The 14976-nt window shown below is 39.2% G+C and overlaps 1 protein-coding gene across 25 annotated transcripts in view; it reads left to right on the top strand.

Moving 5' to 3' along the window:
* LOC138820357 (protein FAM114A2-like) overlaps positions 1–14976 on the top strand; it is a 185184-nt gene that overhangs the window by 55542 nt on the left and 114666 nt on the right. For 10 of the 25 annotated variants that reach the window (XM_070012004.1, XM_070012003.1, XM_070012002.1 and 7 more), the window contains exons 4-7: positions 1599–1794; positions 3341–3433; positions 12487–12641; positions 14311–14432. The exons of 2 other annotated variants lie outside the window; for them this stretch is intronic. In XM_070012004.1, the coding sequence (XP_069868105.1) occupies positions 3361–3433; positions 12487–12641; positions 14311–14409 (327 nt within the window). In that variant the 5' untranslated portion in view covers positions 1599–1794; positions 3341–3360 and the 3' untranslated portion in view covers positions 14410–14432. Of the gene's footprint in view, positions 1–1598; positions 1795–3340; positions 3434–11835; positions 11971–12340; positions 12385–12486; positions 12642–14310; positions 14433–14976 lie in introns of all 25 variants that reach the window. 13 more of the 25 variants (XM_070012017.1, XM_070012016.1, XM_070011997.1 and 10 more) reach the window with 6 other exon arrangements.

Here is a 14976-nt window from a genome sequence, read left to right as displayed (position 1 = left end):
TCTTTTGTCACATCAAATGTTCCAATACTAACAGAATTTTGGTATATTTATGATGAATATTTTTAATAATAGCAAAAGGCCCAGAATAGTGTTTTATACTTATAATCCTAGACACTCCAGAGAAGGAGATAGGAGGATTAAGGTTTAAGAGCAGACCAAACAAAAAGTTAGTGTTTCAGAGATAGCAAGCATGGTAGTGTATGCCTGTAATCTCAGGTACTTGAGAGGCAGAGGTAAGAAATTCATGGTCTGAGGCTTGCCTAGACAAATTGGGAAACGCTATCTAAAAAACAAAAGCAAAAGGATTAGGGACATCTTTTGTTCCCTAGGGCCACCACTATAAATAGGAAACAAAACCCTAAAAAACTGTTCTGACAGAAATATTTTTGGATAGATTAAATCTCTGGAAGAGTTTTAGTAGGAAGTGATTACTAAAGATTTTAAAGGATAGTCAGTAAAAGGGGAAATAGCTAATGAACCTCCTCACAATGAAAAACTTGCTCAGGGAAAGACTCTAGGAAGACAGGAAAAAGATAAACTATAAACTAGCGTGAAATATTTGCAAGCCATATAGTAGAGGAATTAAATCTCCAATAAACAGTGTTCTCAAGTCTCTGTAGTACATAATGATAAAAACCAAACCAGAATGATTGGATAATGACCAAAAGATACAAATAAATGTTTCACTGAAGAATATATATTCAGCAAATAAGCACATAAAAGGATGCCTTTGTCCCAGCCGTTAGAGGAATGCAATTTAAAAGGCTCAGTGAGGTACCACTACATACCTATTTGAATGGTTCAATCAAAATAGTGACAACACAAGGTTGATCAGAATTCAGGGGAACTTGATTATTCATACATTGCCACTAGGAAAATGAAGTGATAGTTTACTTGGGAAAAGAATAGAATAATACCTTGTTTTGAGACAGTACTGTGGATTGAGCTCAGTGCCATGGCACTATCCCTGAGCTTTTTTGCTCAAGTCTAGCGCTCTACCACTTGACCCACAGTGCCAGTTTCTGTTCATATGTTACTGAGGAATCAAACACAGGGCTTCATGCATGCTAGGCAAACTTTCTACTGCTAAGGCACATGCCCAGCCTAACAGTAACATTTAAAACTAAACTGAGTAGCCCAAGAGAACGCTTTGGTTCCCATAAACACCTATACATAAGGTTTCTGAATCATCTTATTTCTGTGATAGTCCCAAAGTACATTTATACCATGGACTATTCAGAAACAATAAAAAAAGTCTTAATACAATAGAAGTTGGTCTGGAGGGACTTAAATGCTGTGTAAAAAATTCTTAACAAGTGGCATGCTATGTAATTTCATCTATACTTCTTGAAGTGAAAGAGTTTCAGTTGAAATCTGTTGAAATCTGAAGATTGGTGGATTCTGCCACAATGAATTATGCTTCAGTTATGGAAGCTGTTATTAGGAGAACGTGGGGGAAGATCTGTGGGATCTTGTCTGTATTAATTTACTAATGTTCCTGCCTGTGACTCTGTGAAAGTGTCAAAAGATTTAGACAAATAATGTATACTAAAAAAGCTGACCTCAATCACTTTTTTCCCTTGGGCTTTCTGATAAAGATGATCCTTGAGACTCCAGTGATAAATGAAGATGGAAACTGGGAGTCAGTGGAGAATTCTGAGTCTGTGAAGACTAATGAATCTGTTGACCAACATGCCAATCAAGAAAGTTAATGGAAGCTGTAGTGCCCAGTTGAAAAGACCAGATGTTGGGTCTTCCAGGAACCCTGAGACTGCAGAAGTTCTCCCTTTTCAGGTATTACAGACAGCCACTGACTAGAATCTCTATTTTTTTGTGGGTCATGGGGCTTTGAGCTCTGGGCTTGGGCGCTGTCCCTGTGCTCTTCAACTTAAGGTGAGCACTCTACCACTTGAACCACAGCACCACTTCCGGTTTTTCTAATGGTTTATTGGAGATAAGAGTCTCATGGACTTTCCTGCCTGGGCTGGCTTTGAACTGTGATCTTCAGATCTCAGATACTCAGCCTCCTGAGTAGCTAGGAAAACAGGTGTGAGCCTCTGGTGCCCAGCTAGAATCTCTATAAAATATTGGGATTTAAAAATATTGGGGTTAACCTGGTACCCCTGGCTCACACCAGTAATCCTAGCTCCTGAGGATGCTTAGGTCCAGATGAAATGCAGATTCAATTTCCAAATTTCAGCAAAATGCTACACTAGAGGTATGGCTCAATTGGTAGAGTGCCAGTCACGAGCAAGCAAACCAAACGTGTGAGGCCCTGGTACAAGGAAAAAGAAGTTGGGGTTAAGAGACTCGAGCTCAATGCTAATTTAGGATTGAACTTCTTTACTTATTTTTACAACCATAAATAATAGTTTTTCAGTTCTATAAATGCCATCAGCAGTAATTACCTTTGCTGCATGGTGCCTACATGATGAAAACATGCAAGTGTCTGTCAGTCAAGCAGTGCATTAAGCAAATATTATTTGGTTCCCCATACTTTGGCTAATAATTAGATAACTTACGTATATTATACTATTGCTCTCTAATTTTTCATACTTTATTTCTTTTTTTTTTTTTTTTTTTTTTGGGGGTCCGGTCGTGGGGCCGGAACTCTTGGGCCTGGGCGCTGTCCCTCAGCTCTTCAGCTCAAGGCTAGCGGTCTACCACTTGAGCCACAGCGCCACTTCCGGTTTTTTCCTTTTTGCTTATGTGGTGCTGAGGAATCGAACCCAGGGCCTCAGGCATGCAAGGCAAGCGCTCTACCACTGAGCCACCTTCCCAGCCCTTTCATACTTTCTTGTGTCTTCCCTCCCCCGCTCATTTACTGGGACAGTAGGAAACTTTCCAAAGATATATCCCAGGCCAGATGGGGATATTGGGGCACCTGGAACAAGTCCTTGCTCTCCTCAGGCTCAGCTACATTAGCAACTGTGTGTAAGATCATCAGTCATTTCATGACTGTCTGTGTTTGTTTACATTGTTACAAGGGACTTTGTTAATAAATCTCCTTCTACATTTGTTCAAGGGATTTATTGTTTGAAGACAAGTGATCATAAGATAGATGATAGACATCGCATGTAGAATTGTTAGCATTTTCGTATTAGAATGAAGTCTAGGAATTGCTATAAGTGTCTGTTCTTTAGTGATGTTGTATCAGAGTTTTTGTATAAAAAATGTTATACTAAGGAGATATTTCCAAGGATTAATAACCCTAATTGTTAAAAATAAACTGTCTTATAGCTATCATGATTTTAGACACATGGACTTTGATATTACATTTTTGAAATTTAGTTTGTTTAGTTTGTTTAATGAAGAGCAACACATTTTGATTTTTCTCTAGGACAAGATACTTCAAATATCATGGAAAAGGCAGAGACTTCCCTTGGGATCCCTAGTCCCAGTGAGATTTCAGCCGAAGTCAAACATGCTGGAGGTCTATATATGGAAACATTAAGTCCTAGGATACTTTGGATTCAGTAGCTAGCTTGTGCAATTTTGATACTAAGGACATGGGGACATTCTACAGGTGTGGTGTGTTGTCTTGTGAATCCAGCTGCCAGTTAGAGATCTGTGTCTTGGAACTGCTGATATCCCTCTACTCTGCCTCTGAAGTAATTTCAAGGACTTCTACGTATTAAAATTACATTGTCATATATGTTGAATATAAGAATTGCTTAGCACTTTGTTTGGCAACCAGGGCTAGGTGAATTTAAATCTGTCAGGACCAAAAAGTATTTTTGTTCATTTAAGGCTATTTTTTTGCCTTTTGTTCTTTGTTTGTTTGATTGTTTTTCTGCCTTTTGTTTTTTGATAACTGGGCATTGAACCCAGGTTGTTGCACTAGCTAGACAAGGTTTTGCCATTGAGCTGAGGTACATTCTAGCCTTTTTTCTATTTTCTTTTTGGCATTTTCTTGATCTACTGAGGGGCATCTGAGTTGGTTCCATATCTTAGCTATGGTAAATAATGCTGCAGTAAACATAGTTGTGCTGATAGCTTTAGGATGGTCTTGTTTGTGATCATTTGGGTATATGTCCAAAAATAGGATTGCTGGGTAATAGGGGAGCTCTATGTAGTCTTTTGAGGAACCTCTATACTACTTTCCAAAGTGGTTGAACAAGTTTACACTCCCACTAACAATGCAGTAGGGTTCTGTACATATCCCCTCGAGCATCTGTTGTTATTAGAGTTCTTGATTCTAGCCATTCTAACTGGGGTGAGGTGGTATCTCAATGTTGTTTTGATTTGCCTTTTTTTTATGGCTAGGGTGGTTGAGCATTTCTTGATGTGTCTATTGGCCATTCTTATTTCCTCTTCAGAGAAGTTTCTCTTTAAGTCTTTAACCCACTTATTTATTGGGTAGTTGTTTCTTTGAGGATTTGTTTTTGGAGGATTTGATTTTTTGAGTTCCAGGTATATTTTAGATATGAGACCCTTGTCTGTTGTATGGCTAGTGAAGTACTTCTCCCCATCCATGGGCTTTCTATTGATCTTGCTAACTATGTCCTTTGCCATGCAAGAAGCTCTGCAATTTCATGCAATCCCATTTGTCCAATCTTTCTTTGATTTGTTGTGTTTCTGGGTCTCTTTTAAGAAAAATTTGGCCTGTGCCAAGGTTTAGTCTTGAAAGTTTGTATTTATCAAAAGGAAACCTGCACTTCTAATCCATATGGAAAAATTTTGAAGACCAGTTTGTTTTCTTCATCTCTCATAGCCCTTATTGTTTCTCATTTAATACTCTGTGCTCATCTCTATCATTTTTCTCTGGAAGGAGATTTATTCTACCTGTCTTTCTCCATCTTCAGAGTTATATTGCGTCTTGGCATACACACCTATCAGATACTAATAGGTTCCACTATCACTACTTGTGAATACCTAAGAGAGAATTGGATTGACCTACTTTCGGGTCCATAGTGCATGGGTCAGTAGAATGGAGAGATAACTTCATGGGACATGGCAAATTACTCCATATATGAGGCACTGTTCTTAATGATGCTTGCATAAGTGAGGCTACTTTGTCTGTGACTAACACACTATGTGTTTAAAAATGAATTTATTTTTCTCCCTGAAGAACTCTACAAATAGAGTATTGCATGTTATTTTGGCGAATGTAGGGGCCTGGTATCTTCACTTTTATTTGTTGGGTTCTTTATGATTTTGTAATTGTTGTCAGATCATGCTGTGAGTGCAGGTATGGTATTCTCAAACAGATAAGCTCAAATTCAGGAGTTACAGAGACAGGAAGTTTCATTTCTCCTCATGCTCCCAGCAGCTAGAATGGTTTAATGTCTAACTCTGATGCTTTGAGATGTTGGAAGATTAAAGTGTTGGCATTTTCAGAAATTTTTTATCAGGAATTGCTTTTAGTGGGCAAGGAAAACAGGAGTTAGAAGTATGTTTGGATAGTAAACAGCAGTGATTTCATAAGACTTGAAGGATATTTGTCATTCAGAGCCATGTTTTAGAAGGGGAATAAAAATCATGGAGAACCCTGGGAAGAGTGGCTAGTATTAATGTCTTAAAAAGTTAGAGAGTTAATGGATCATGAATATGAAAATCTAAGGAAAGGAGATAGGGAGAATACACCTTTTTTTATACCTTTGAAGACTAGCATGGAGAACAGAATTTAGGTTGTGTTTACTTGTGTCTCATGAGTAGAGAACTCCCACTACTCAGTGGAAGTTTTATGGACTTAGATTTTAGTTGAATATTAAGTGTACCAGAATAGAATGGGTGGCTTTTTCATCCTAACGTCTTTCCCATCTAAAATTTCTAAGCATTAATTTCACTGTGAAGGAAAGTATACCGGAGATGGGTTTTTTTTAGAAGTTTGAGATAAAAGATACCAATGAAATCACTTGGTATCTTTTTTGCAATTTTGTCATGTTCCTTTAAGGATGTTGTCTTCTGCTGTGTGTGTGTGTGTGTGTGTGTGTGTGTGTCTGTGTGTGTGTGTGTGTGTGTGTGTGTGTGTGTGTGTGTGTGTGTCTGTGTGTCTGTGTGTGTCTGTGTGTCTGTGTGTCTGTGTGTGTGTGTGTGTGTGCGTGTGTGTGTGTGTGTGTGTGTGTGTGTGTGTGTGTGTGTGTGTGTGTGTGTGTGTGTGATGTTCCTGGAGCTTGAAGTCAGGGCCTGGGTGCTGTTCCTGACCTTTTTGCTCAAGGCTGAGTAGCTAGGATTATGGTTGTCAGCTACCAGTGCCCGGCCTCTTTCTTTTTTAATGTGTATGTTCTGGCACTAAAGCTTGAATTCCGTCTTCACAGTCTACCTTGTCTCCCTCCTCCACAGCTGGCACTTGAACCCTGCCTCTGGTTTTTGCGGGATAAATAAACGGAGATGAAAGTCTCACAGACTCTTCTGCCCTGGTGGCTTTCCATTGTGATCTTTAGATCTCAGCCCAGAGTAGCTAGGACCATAGGCATGAGTCACCAGTGACCCTGTCCTGCTTTCCCAATTCAGATTCATACTTAAAAACTTTTTAACTGTTACTAAAAGATACTGGTTACAGTTATATAAGTTGGGTAAAGAGTTCATTTCTTTTTTATCAGTCATGGACATGAACTCTGGGCCTGGGCGCTGCCTCTCACCTCTAGAGCTCAAGGCTAGTTAATGCTCTACTACTTGAGCCACAATGCCACTTCTAGTTTTCTGATGGTTTATTGGAGATAAGAGTCTCACAGACTGGCATTGAAGCACAATCCTCAGATCTCAGCTTCCTGAGTAGCTAGGATTACAGGTGTGAGTACATTTCTTTTTGGACAGTGTCAACATTTCCTTCTCTGTTAGGCTTGTTTAGAGGGAGTCTAGTGTGGCCTTCAATCTTTTTTTTTAATTTTTATTTTTTTATTGTGATTGATTACATAATTTCCCCAATTTCAGAGTATTGTGGGATAGTGATGCTGTTAAAGTCACAAACACACTCTAACTTTCCTGGAACAAATCGTCTATTACGGTATAACATTTATGAGTTCTATGAGCTTTGTGATACAGTTATTTCTTCCGCATTGGGTGGTATGTACATTTCTTTTGTTTTGCATAGTATCAGCTGTTCCCTCTTTCCCATTTGTTCCCTCCCTCACATAGCTGTCATTAAGTTGCTTAGTTCATTTTGGTCAATGTCCTGTGCAGCTGATGGGTCCCGCTGTTGTATGTTTTCCCCTGATTCCCTCTAGTTCTGTGTCATCTTCCTGGTTCTCCTCTGGTGTACACATATATACCATACATGTGATCAGCAGCATGGAGTTATTTAGTAGTGGTTTGCCCAGATGAGTGGAAGTTCTTTGTTTCTTAAGTCTTGTTAATTTTGTTGTATCACCTAACATTTTGGATTTAACATCCACTTATCAGGGAGACCATACACCATTTGTCTCTTTGCTTTTGGCTTACCTCGCTCAACATGATTTCTTCTAGCTCCATTATTTTGTCATTTCTAATGGCTACATAATATGCCATTGTGTATAGATACCACAATTTTTGGATCCATTCATCTGTGGTGGGGCATCTGGTTTGTTTCCATATCCTAGCTATTGTGAACAGTGCTGCAATAAACTGGAGGTGCATGTGTCCTTGTATACTGGTTCCTGTTGTTCAGGATAGATGCCTAGAAGTGGTATGACTGGGTCTTAAGGGAGGTCAATCTTTAGCTTTCTGAGGACCCTCCAGACTGCTTTCCAAAGTGGTTGTATAAGTGTACATTCCCACCAGCAGTGTAATAAGGTTCCTCTTTCTCCACGTCCCCTCCAGCATTTGTCATTGGCTGATTTGTGGATATGGGACATTCTGACTGGGGTAAGGTGGTATCTCATGGTTGTCTTTATTTGCATTTCCTTCACCACCAGGGATGGTGAACATTCCCTCATGTGTTTCTTTGCCATTTTTATCTCTTCATCTGAGAAGTCTCTCTTTAATTCCCTTGCCCATTTAGTAATTGGTTTGTTAGGTTTGGGAGGGATTAGTTTCTTTTTTTTTTAATTTATTTTTTATTGTGAAAATACTGTACAGAGGGGTTACAATTACATGGGCAAGATAATGAGTACATTTCTTATCAAGCATTGTAGCCTCCTCCTTTGTTTCCCCTACCCATCCCTTCCCATCCTCCCCCCTGGCCCCCTCACCTAATCCTCCCCGCCCCCCCCCAAAGTTGTAAAGTTCTTTTTTGACATAACAATTTGTACTTCTCATTGTTGCGACGGGTCCTCCTGTATCCTCATTTAAACGACTTGTTTTTCCCCTTCCCCTGGGATTAGTTTCTTGAGTTCCCTGTATATACTGGATATTAACCCCTTGTTTGATATATTGCTGGTAAATATTTTTCCAAATTAGTTGGTTGTCTTTTTAGCTTGGTTGCGATAGCTTTAGCTGTGCAGAAGCTTTTTATTTTAAGGTAGTTCCATTTGTCGAGTCACTCTCCCAATTTTTTGTGACTCTGGGACTCTGTTCAGGAAGTTTCTTCTTGTGCCTATAAGTTCAAGTGTCTCTCCTACTCTGTCCTGCAGTAGTTTCAGAGATTCAGGTTTAATGTTAAGATCTTTAATCCATTTTGAGTTGATGTTGGTGCATGGTGGTAGGCTGGGGTCCACTTTTAGTCTTCTGCATGTGGCTGCCCACTTTTCCCAACACCAGTGGTTGAAGAAGCTTTGTTTCTTCCATTGTATGTCTTTTAGCCTTCAATCTTAAGGACTAGTTTATCTTTACTGCTGCGCCCTGATTCCTCTGAATTCACTCTTATTCCTCAGGTTTTCAGTGAAATCTGTTCACTTTGGTTGTTTAAAAAACCAGATGTTTCAGCATAGCTTGAGCTATGGGGATTGTGTTGCTTACTACTTATGCTAGTTCTTCTCCCAACTGTGTGATGTTACCTAGTGTTTGAACAGTGTATTACTCAGATACATACAAATCAACACATCTGTAGATTCTTGGAACATTTTACTTATATAGCTGCATCCTCTGAAGTTTTTTGACTTTAAAGTAGTAGCTGCTTCAGCCTTCCTTGATGCCAGACTTTATCCCTGACTTACATTGCCTGTGAGTGTTCTGTTGTCTGTAGGTTCTCCTCTGTGTGTTGGGGTTTGGAACTTTTCTCTAGGCAGAAAGCCCAGCTGTGGCGTTGACTTTGTTTCTCTTTTCTCCTGGACCAAAGTGTTTTTTTTTTTTTTTGTCTTTTGTGTAGTATCTAAAAATAGTTCTTTCTTCTATTTTGTCTGGTTTTCTAGTTGCTGTATAGGAAGGCAAGTGTAGAACTTGAAAGCAAAAGTTCTCTCCATAATAGAGTGTTTGATATAATATAGTTAAATTACTTGGTGTACTAGTTGATCTAGTATAAGATTTTTAAAGGTAAACAGAACTAATTATTCTTGAAACATACTCATCTTTGTAATGTATATTGATTCCCATACTAAGAATCAGCATAGTCTTTTAGGACAAAGTTGAGCTATAATTTTCATACAGTAAAACTTTTTTTCTGCAATATGCCTTTGTGTTGAGAAATAATGGTTATGTTAATACTGTATAATCACAGTATATTGTGATGCACAGATACAGAATATTTTCTGTATTTGTATGGCTCACTGAGATATAAGAATATTTTCATTATCTGAGGGAGTTCCTTCATGCCAGTTTGTAGCCACACCTTTCTGTCTGTTCACAGCATTTGCCAACCATTGATCTGTCTCTGACTATAGTTTCCCCTTGTTTAGAAAAATGTTTACTATGTGCAGATCAATATTTTTTTTTCTTTTGCCAGTCCTGGGGCTTGAACTCAAGATTTGAGTGTTGTCCCTGACCCATTCTGTACTTAAGGCTAGCACTCTACCACTTGAGCCACAGCACTATTTCCTAAATTTTTTGAGAAGTCATTTGAAAATAAGAATCTCATGGACTTTCCTGTCTGGGTGGCTTCGAATATGATCTTCAGCTCTCAGTCTTCAGAGTTAGCTGAGAAGCTAAGATTGCAGGCACGAGTCAGCAGACCACCATTGCCTGGCTATTGGAACCTTTCTTTCTTTCTTTTGGCAATATGAAGTACCACTTGAGCCACATCCTTAGTCCTTTCTTCTGCATGCCTCTATCTATCTACCTATTTACCTGTCTATCTATCTGTCTATCTATCTGTCTGTCTATCTATCTATCTATCTATCTATCTATCTATCTATCTATCTATCTATCTATCTATCTATCTATCTATCTATCTATCTATCTACAGGGAGTAGTCATTATTTTGCTCTATATTCTCAGTGATGTCAGTTCAAAATGGCAGGGAGGGCATGGCAAAGCAGAATCAATCATACGATGGCAACTAGAAAGCAGAAATAGCTAGTTTGTTTTTGGTTCTGATCATAGGTTTTGCTTGTGCTGGCTTTGGACTACAATTCTGCGTCTACTTTGTAAGCAGCTGTGATTATAGGCATACACTGTGTCTTTGGATTCTCTTTTTATTCTTTTCACTCTGTAGCCCAAGCATCCTTGACTGGATATGAATGTAGCTTAGGCTCGCCTCAGACTCACAATACTCATACCTTAGTCTCTAGAGTATTGGCATTATAGGCATGCACTACACTACAATATTTGGTTATACTTTAGCTTTATGCTTTATATTTTTTCTTAATTTTCATACTGAAAATTAAAACAGTGAATTTTCATAATGTGAACTTGTTCAGAATCTTTTTTTTTTTTTTTTGTCGGTTGTGGGGCTTGAACTCTAGGCCTGGGCTTTGTCCCTCAGCTCTTCAGCTCAAGGCAAGCGCTCTACCACTTGATCTACAGCGCCACTTCCGGTTTTCTGGTGGTTTATTGGAGATAGGATCTCACGGTCTTTCTTGCCCGGCCTGGCTTTGAACCGCTATCCTCAGATCTCGGCCTCCTGATTAGCTAGGATTACAGGCGTGAGCCACCAGCGCCCGGCATTGTTCAGAATCTTTAAGAGACAGTATGCCCCTTCTAGGAAGATAACTATAGTCCTGACTTTTATCTTAGATTAATTTTGTTTGCTTTTATACTTTACATACTTATAGTACATTTTGTATCTAGCTTCTTCCACAACATTTTTGTATTATTTGACCATGTTGTATTTTGGATGTGGTATTCCATTTTGTCACTATGTCATATTTTATTTATCCCACAGTTGTTAAGCATTGAAATAGTTTCCGTGTTGTAGCTATCACAAATACGGCTGCTCTGAATATTTTTGTTTATGTCTTTTTTTTGGCCAATACTGGGGCTTGAACTCAGGGCCCAGGCACTGTCCCTGAGCTTCTTTTGCTCAAGGCTATCACTCTACCACTTGAGTCACAGTGCTATTTCCTGATGTACTGAGGAATTGTTCTCAGGGATTCATGCATGCTAGGCAAGCACTGTATAATTAAGCTGTCTTCTGATGAACCACTACACATATGTAGCATAGTAGATACTGGCCAGCAGTTTTCCAAAGAGGAGAACCTACTATGGTTCCACATGCGGTGTGTATTTATTTCCCTTGCTGTTCCACATTCTTCCCAGTACTTAGTATTGTAAGTCACTCTTAAAGAATTGAAACATATAAATGGTTGGGCACTGGTGGTTCATGCTTGTAAACCTAACTCTTCAGGAAGTTGAGACCTGGGGTTGTGGTTCAAAGACAGCCCAGGCAGGAACATCTGCAAGACTCTTCTCTCTAATGAACCAGCAAACAAAGTAGGAAGTGGAGCTGTTCCCCAAGTGGTAGAGTACTATCCTTGAGGAAAAAAGCTCATAGACATCACCTAGGCCCTGAGTTTTAAGTCCCTGGACTGCTACAAACCCCCCACAATATATGCAAATGTATTTTCCCAGTATAGTAGTAATGACATTTATGTTGCTATCTAGGGAAAGGACATTATTAGTGGGAGTTTAGATGCCTTAGAATTCATTGGGAAGAAGACAATGGATGTAATAGCAGAACGGGATCCTGTATTTAAAATGACTAAGGGTTTGATGAACCGGAATTCTGCACTGTCTCAGGTACTGTTACCTTTACTGGTTTGATTGCTGTTTTCTGTTGTTTGTGTGTTTTTTTTTTTTTAATTTGAATTTTTCCCTTTGTTACCTTGGGACTTTGTTAGTGTGTTTTCTTGTAAAGAATTATCAATGCATTATAAAATTAAGGCATTTTTTATGGGCTGGATTTTTTTTATGGGTTTGTCTAATGCTTAGACAAACAGCCAGCTCTTTTCTTTCTGCAGTTGCCTCTGTCAGTGCAGTACAAAATCCTGAGCGCTATCAAGATTACTTATTAGGTTATTGTTGAAACCACTTTTGGAAATGCATGTGGCTCCTTAGGTGCTGCTGTCTAACATCAAATTTTGTTTAGCTTCTTTTTTATTTTTTGCAGCTCCTGATCCTTAGTGAATTTGACTTGCTGTCCAGGAATGAAGGGTAGTACTTTATACTGGAACTTAGCTTTGCTTCTTTCCACTCTTAAAAACTTTCCCTTGAGCTCTTATTATTTGCTGCATCTATGCTTCCATCTCTTTTTAGGTTTTAGAGTAAGAGGCCAAGGAAAAAGAATAGCTAAGACCTCCAATGAGGTAGCCATGGAAACAGACAAGAAAACTCATTGTGAGCTACCCTTTGATGAACTTCAAGAACATCTAGAAGTTCTGGCGATGCTTTCCCAAGAAAGTGAAATAAAGGTAATTCCAATCCCAAACTCCCAGCTGAAAAGAGTCTTCAAAGAAAAAACATTGCATGGTTTCTTTTCACTTTGTATATTTGGAAAACGAAATGTGTCTCTGAAGGAGATGTGCGTTGCTGGAAATATTATAATAGAAGAAAAATATCCCCTACTGTTTAATTGTTAGAAATAGTGAATAAGTCAAATGTTATTTCTCTTAAAATTATAGAAAAAGAACAGGGCTGGGAAGGTGGCTCAGTGGTAGAGCGCTTGCCTTGCATGCCTGAGGCCCTGGGTTCGATTCCTCAGCACCACATAAGCAAAAAGAAATAGAACAGAGGTCTTAATATAAGATATCCTTTTCTTTCACTTTAGTCTTTCATTTTCTGTTTTTTCTCCAGTGTCATGGGTTTTTAGGTGTCAAAAAGCCTGTTATAGCTGCTAATTTGTATATAATTTCCTGTTAGTTCATCTCCTCTGATAATCTAAGCCAATCTTTCTTGTCTTCCTCCTCCTCCTCCTCCTCCTCCTCCTCCTCCTCCTCCTCCTCCTCCTCCTCCTCCTCCTCCTTCTCCTTCTCCTCCTTCTCCTCCTTCTCCTTCTTCTTCCTCTTCTCCTTCTTCTCCTTCTCCTTCTCCTTCTTCTTCTTTTTCTTCTTCTTCTTCTCCTTCTCCTTCTTCTCCTTCTTCTCCTTCTTCTCCTTCTTCTCCTTCTTCTCCCTCTTCTTCTTCTTCTTCTTCTTCTTCTTCTTCTTCTTCGTTGGTCTTGGGGCTTATACTCTGGCCCTGGGTGCTGTGCCTCAGCTCTTCAGCCCAAGGCAGGCACTTACCGCTTGAGCCACAGCAACACTTTCAGTATTTATTCTGGTGGTTTATTGGAGATAAGAGTTTCATGGCTTTTCCTGCCTGGGCTTCGAAGTCATGCTTAAGCACTGATAATTTTCATTTATCTTTTGGCCTATATTAATTTTGGAAATACAAATTCTGTCTATTTTCCTATAATATCTACCCTTTAGTGTTATGGTTATTAAAAAAATTAGTTCTGGCTCTAATCCTAGCTCAGGAGGCTGAGATCTGAGGTTAATTGAAAGCCAGACCAGACAGGTTATTTTTGATAAACAACTCAGAAAGCTGGAAGTAGTGCTGTAGCTCCAAGTGTATATCGCTATCCTTCAGAACAAAGAGCCTCAGGGATAGCTCCTGGGTCAAGCTCCAGGATCTGCAAAAAAAAAAAAAAAAGAACTGGGTACTGCAATCCTAGCTATTTAGGAGAATGAAATCTGATGATTATGGTGGGAAGCCAGCTCAGATAAGAGTGTCTTTGAGACTTTTATCTCCAATTAACCACCAAAAAGCTGGAAGTTGTGCTGTGGTTCAAATAATGGAGTGCTAGACTTGAGCACAAAAGCTACGCCCCCAGGCCTTGAGTTCAAGCCCTAGGACCAAGACACACACACACACACACACACACACACACATACACACACACACACACACACACACACACACACACACACACACACACACACACACACACACACACACACACACACACACACACACACACACACACACACACACACACACACACACACACACACACCTGTGCTGGCATGAGCTCTTCAGTCTTTTCTCCTTATGAGATTTTTTTCATTAATATTTACACAATATTTTATTATTTTCATTCAGGTGAAATCTTTCCTTAATTCTCTGAGTGGAGAAGAATTAGAGGCTCTAATATTTGAATTAGAACAACTCAGAAGCATTTTCCCTAGCAGAATTTTATGAGGAAGAGGAAGAAGAGAAGAAAGGTAATATGAAAATTCAGAATCAGAGTGGGAAGATGCAATGTATTTATTATTACTAGAGTATTTATTATTACTAGGGTATTTATTATTATTATTAATATTATTACTAGATTATTTATTATTACTAGAGTAATTTGTGTGTTTGTGTGTGTGCACGCACAACGCCTGTGCTGGTCCTGGGGCTTGAACTCAAGGTCTGCTTGCTGTCCCTGACCTTCTTTGCTTAAAGTTAGACCTTTAAGGACTTGAGCCACACCTCTACTTCCAGTGTATTTTTTGTGATTAGAGATAGGAGTCTCATGGAGTTTTCTTTCTAGGCTGGCTTCCAACTGTGATCCCGAGATCTCAGTTGCCTGAGTAGCAGTCTGACGAGGATAGCCACTGGCACCCTGCATCTCTCTCTTTTTTGCAGTGAGAATTTTCATGTAGAATTCTTTTTGCAACTTTCCCCCATCTAGGTGTTCAGACACGTCAGCCTCTTGCTTATGTCTTCTTTTTTTTTTCCCTGTCAGACTCCTCTTAGCATCCCTCATACTGATATTGTTCA

Source organism: Dipodomys merriami, unplaced genomic scaffold (assembly GCF_024711535.1).
Source record: "Dipodomys merriami isolate MVZ:Mamm:240054 unplaced genomic scaffold, mDipMer1.0.p SCAF_867, whole genome shotgun sequence".
Taxonomy (NCBI): Eukaryota; Metazoa; Chordata; class Mammalia; order Rodentia; family Heteromyidae; genus Dipodomys; species Dipodomys merriami.
Note: the sequence above shows the minus strand (reverse complement) of the source record. Positions and strands in the feature narration are given on the sequence as shown.